The sequence below is a fragment of the Penaeus vannamei genome, chromosome 15 (assembly GCF_042767895.1).
Source record: "Penaeus vannamei isolate JL-2024 chromosome 15, ASM4276789v1, whole genome shotgun sequence".
Classification (NCBI taxonomy): Eukaryota; Metazoa; Arthropoda; class Malacostraca; order Decapoda; family Penaeidae; genus Penaeus; species Penaeus vannamei.
This window is the reverse complement of record NC_091563.1, coordinates 10,764,102-10,766,262: the sequence shown is the minus strand read 5'-3', so window position 1 is coordinate 10,766,262 and position 2,161 is coordinate 10,764,102. Positions and strand designations below refer to the sequence as shown.

The window sequence follows — 2,161 nt, the reverse complement described above, 5'->3', positions numbered from 1 at the left end:
GCAACTCTTCGCTCGTTAGGATTGTGAGGATAACTTTTTGAAAACAAAACAAAACAAAAAACAAACGAATAAAAAGCGACATAAAAAAAGGACAAAGAACGCAATATACAAATGGAAAACTGAGAGTCAAGTTTATAAAAAAAAAGTGAGGAGACGTGTAATATCCCCGTCCTAGACACAGAGTTAAAAAAAATAACGAAAAGAGAAATAACAAAAAATCCTAAGTGATGAAAAGAAAACAAATAGATCTAAACAGCAAGTACAGACAGATCACAAACAGCTAAAAAACAAAAACAAAAGAACAGCCAAAAGGAAAAGTCCCTTCCCTCAGCAGTCATCGCACGAGTCCCTCCCGATCGCGAAGGGCACCTCATAGCACCTGGGAAGCTCAATGGCCGCTGAGGTGCGACCGACGTCAAGAGAGTCGCGCTCAGTGTGTGCGGGACCTTGGCAGAGGGAGGGTGTGCGCTCGTTCTGCTGATCGGGTCTGCACGCGTTCAAAGTACTTCCGTCTGCTTTTGCGGAGATTAAAAAGTCTAGGACAATATCTTTTCTCTTTAATGGAAGGAGCGGGTGTGCGAGAAAAGGCGATAGATTCTCGTGACGTGTACCGTGTGGTGTAGGATTCTTAAGAAAATATATACTCATATATTTGAGATACAAAAAAAAAAAAAAAAACTAAATAAAACTATCTGAAAAGTAGACCCAGTGGAGAAACTCATTACACAACACAACAGAAAAAGAAAAAGATAAGAACTAGTATTATCGTGAACGGCCCAAAATACCCACACGAGATCGCCCCACATATGTTTTCCCCGGCCGGCCAACACCTCCGCGCCGCCGATGAGACAGAGGTCCTAAAGTCTCCTTGAAGACGAACGGGATTCCTCGAGACGCCACCCGAGCGACTTTTATGCCGTCTCGGACAATGGGCAGCGCGAGGAGGCAGCTGAAGAAAGGCCCGAGGAAGGATAAATCTATCGGGCGGTCGACCTGAGACACGCGGCGCTGGCGGGTCTCTGAGATCTAGAAAAGCGAAAAGAGAAGAGAAGGAAATAAAGAGAGAAAAGAAAACGAAGCAGGTATGAGAGAATAAGACCAAAAAACAAGGGGAGGAAAATAAAGTCTAGAGAGAAAGAAACGAAACAAAATATAAAAGTTTATATTCGTGGGACTATAGTGAGAAAAAAAATATACATTTATCATTATCACATACATCTTTTTTTTTCTCAAGTCATCATTCATTTTCTAATTTTCCACCTTCTTTCATTCTGCGACATCAAAAGTCCAAAAGGTGAAAATAAGAAAAGTCAGCGATCAAAAAGAATGAAACTGACGGGTACACGTTGCCGCCTCAAGAAGACAGGAGACTGACGCACGCCCATCAGACTTCTTTTTTTTGTCTCACTGCCCGAAGCTAAAGAACTTTTTTTGTAAGTGTGATTTGTTGTCTGCTAGATTACATTTTATAAGTGTATTTGTTACGAGCTTGATAACAGCTTGTAAGTGTATTTGTTGCCAGCTGGAAGAAAAGGAAGAGGAAAATGATATAGTTCTCTTGTACGTGTAAAGATTTATATATATAGGCCTATATTAACTGTGAACTAGAAGCAAAGTTAAAGAGAATTCAAAGAGAAGGAGAAAAAAGAAAAAGATAAATGAATTGAATTCGGTTACGAGAGAATTAAAGAAGAATTCCGCGTCGTGAACATTGTGGTAAAAATATCAAGGAAAATGTGAGAAGTAAGAAAAAAGGTGACTACAAAATTGCGCTAAAATATATGATGAAAATCCTTCCCGAAACAATGCGACCTCGGTGACGCGGAAGTCGAGCTAAAAATGGTTACCATCTTTGCAACTGCGTCCACAGACCAACACCTTGCAAGTTAATTAGACGGGGAAAGATACAGAGAATCGCCATGCAACTGATCTTCACCTTCTTGTGCGTATTTCCACTGGGTAAGTCAAAAATAATCGTTGCGGATTTTGATGCTTCGTTACCCCCGTTGCTCAGGCAGCAGACTCGTCGTGGCTCATAGTAATTAGGGTTATTTAAAAGTGTCCGGTAATTAGTGATTTCATAACGTAATGGCGCTGTTGCAGACTATCACGATATAACTGGCTGACGTTTATGGCGGCGGTTGGCCTTGGGCGCGGGGGC

General features: G+C 41.3%; 1 protein-coding gene across 1 annotated transcript in view; it reads left to right on the top strand.

The window, feature by feature from the left end:
* The first annotated feature begins 447 nt into the window (after window positions 1–447).
* Window positions 448–2,161, top strand: part of LOC113822779 (limbic system-associated membrane protein-like) — a 114,972-nt gene continuing 113,258 nt past the window's right edge. The window contains exon 1 of the mRNA XM_070130430.1: window positions 448–1,959. Coding sequence (XP_069986531.1) covers window positions 1,920–1,959 — 40 coding nt within the window. The 5' untranslated portion in view covers window positions 448–1,919. The remainder of the gene's footprint in view (window positions 1,960–2,161) is intronic.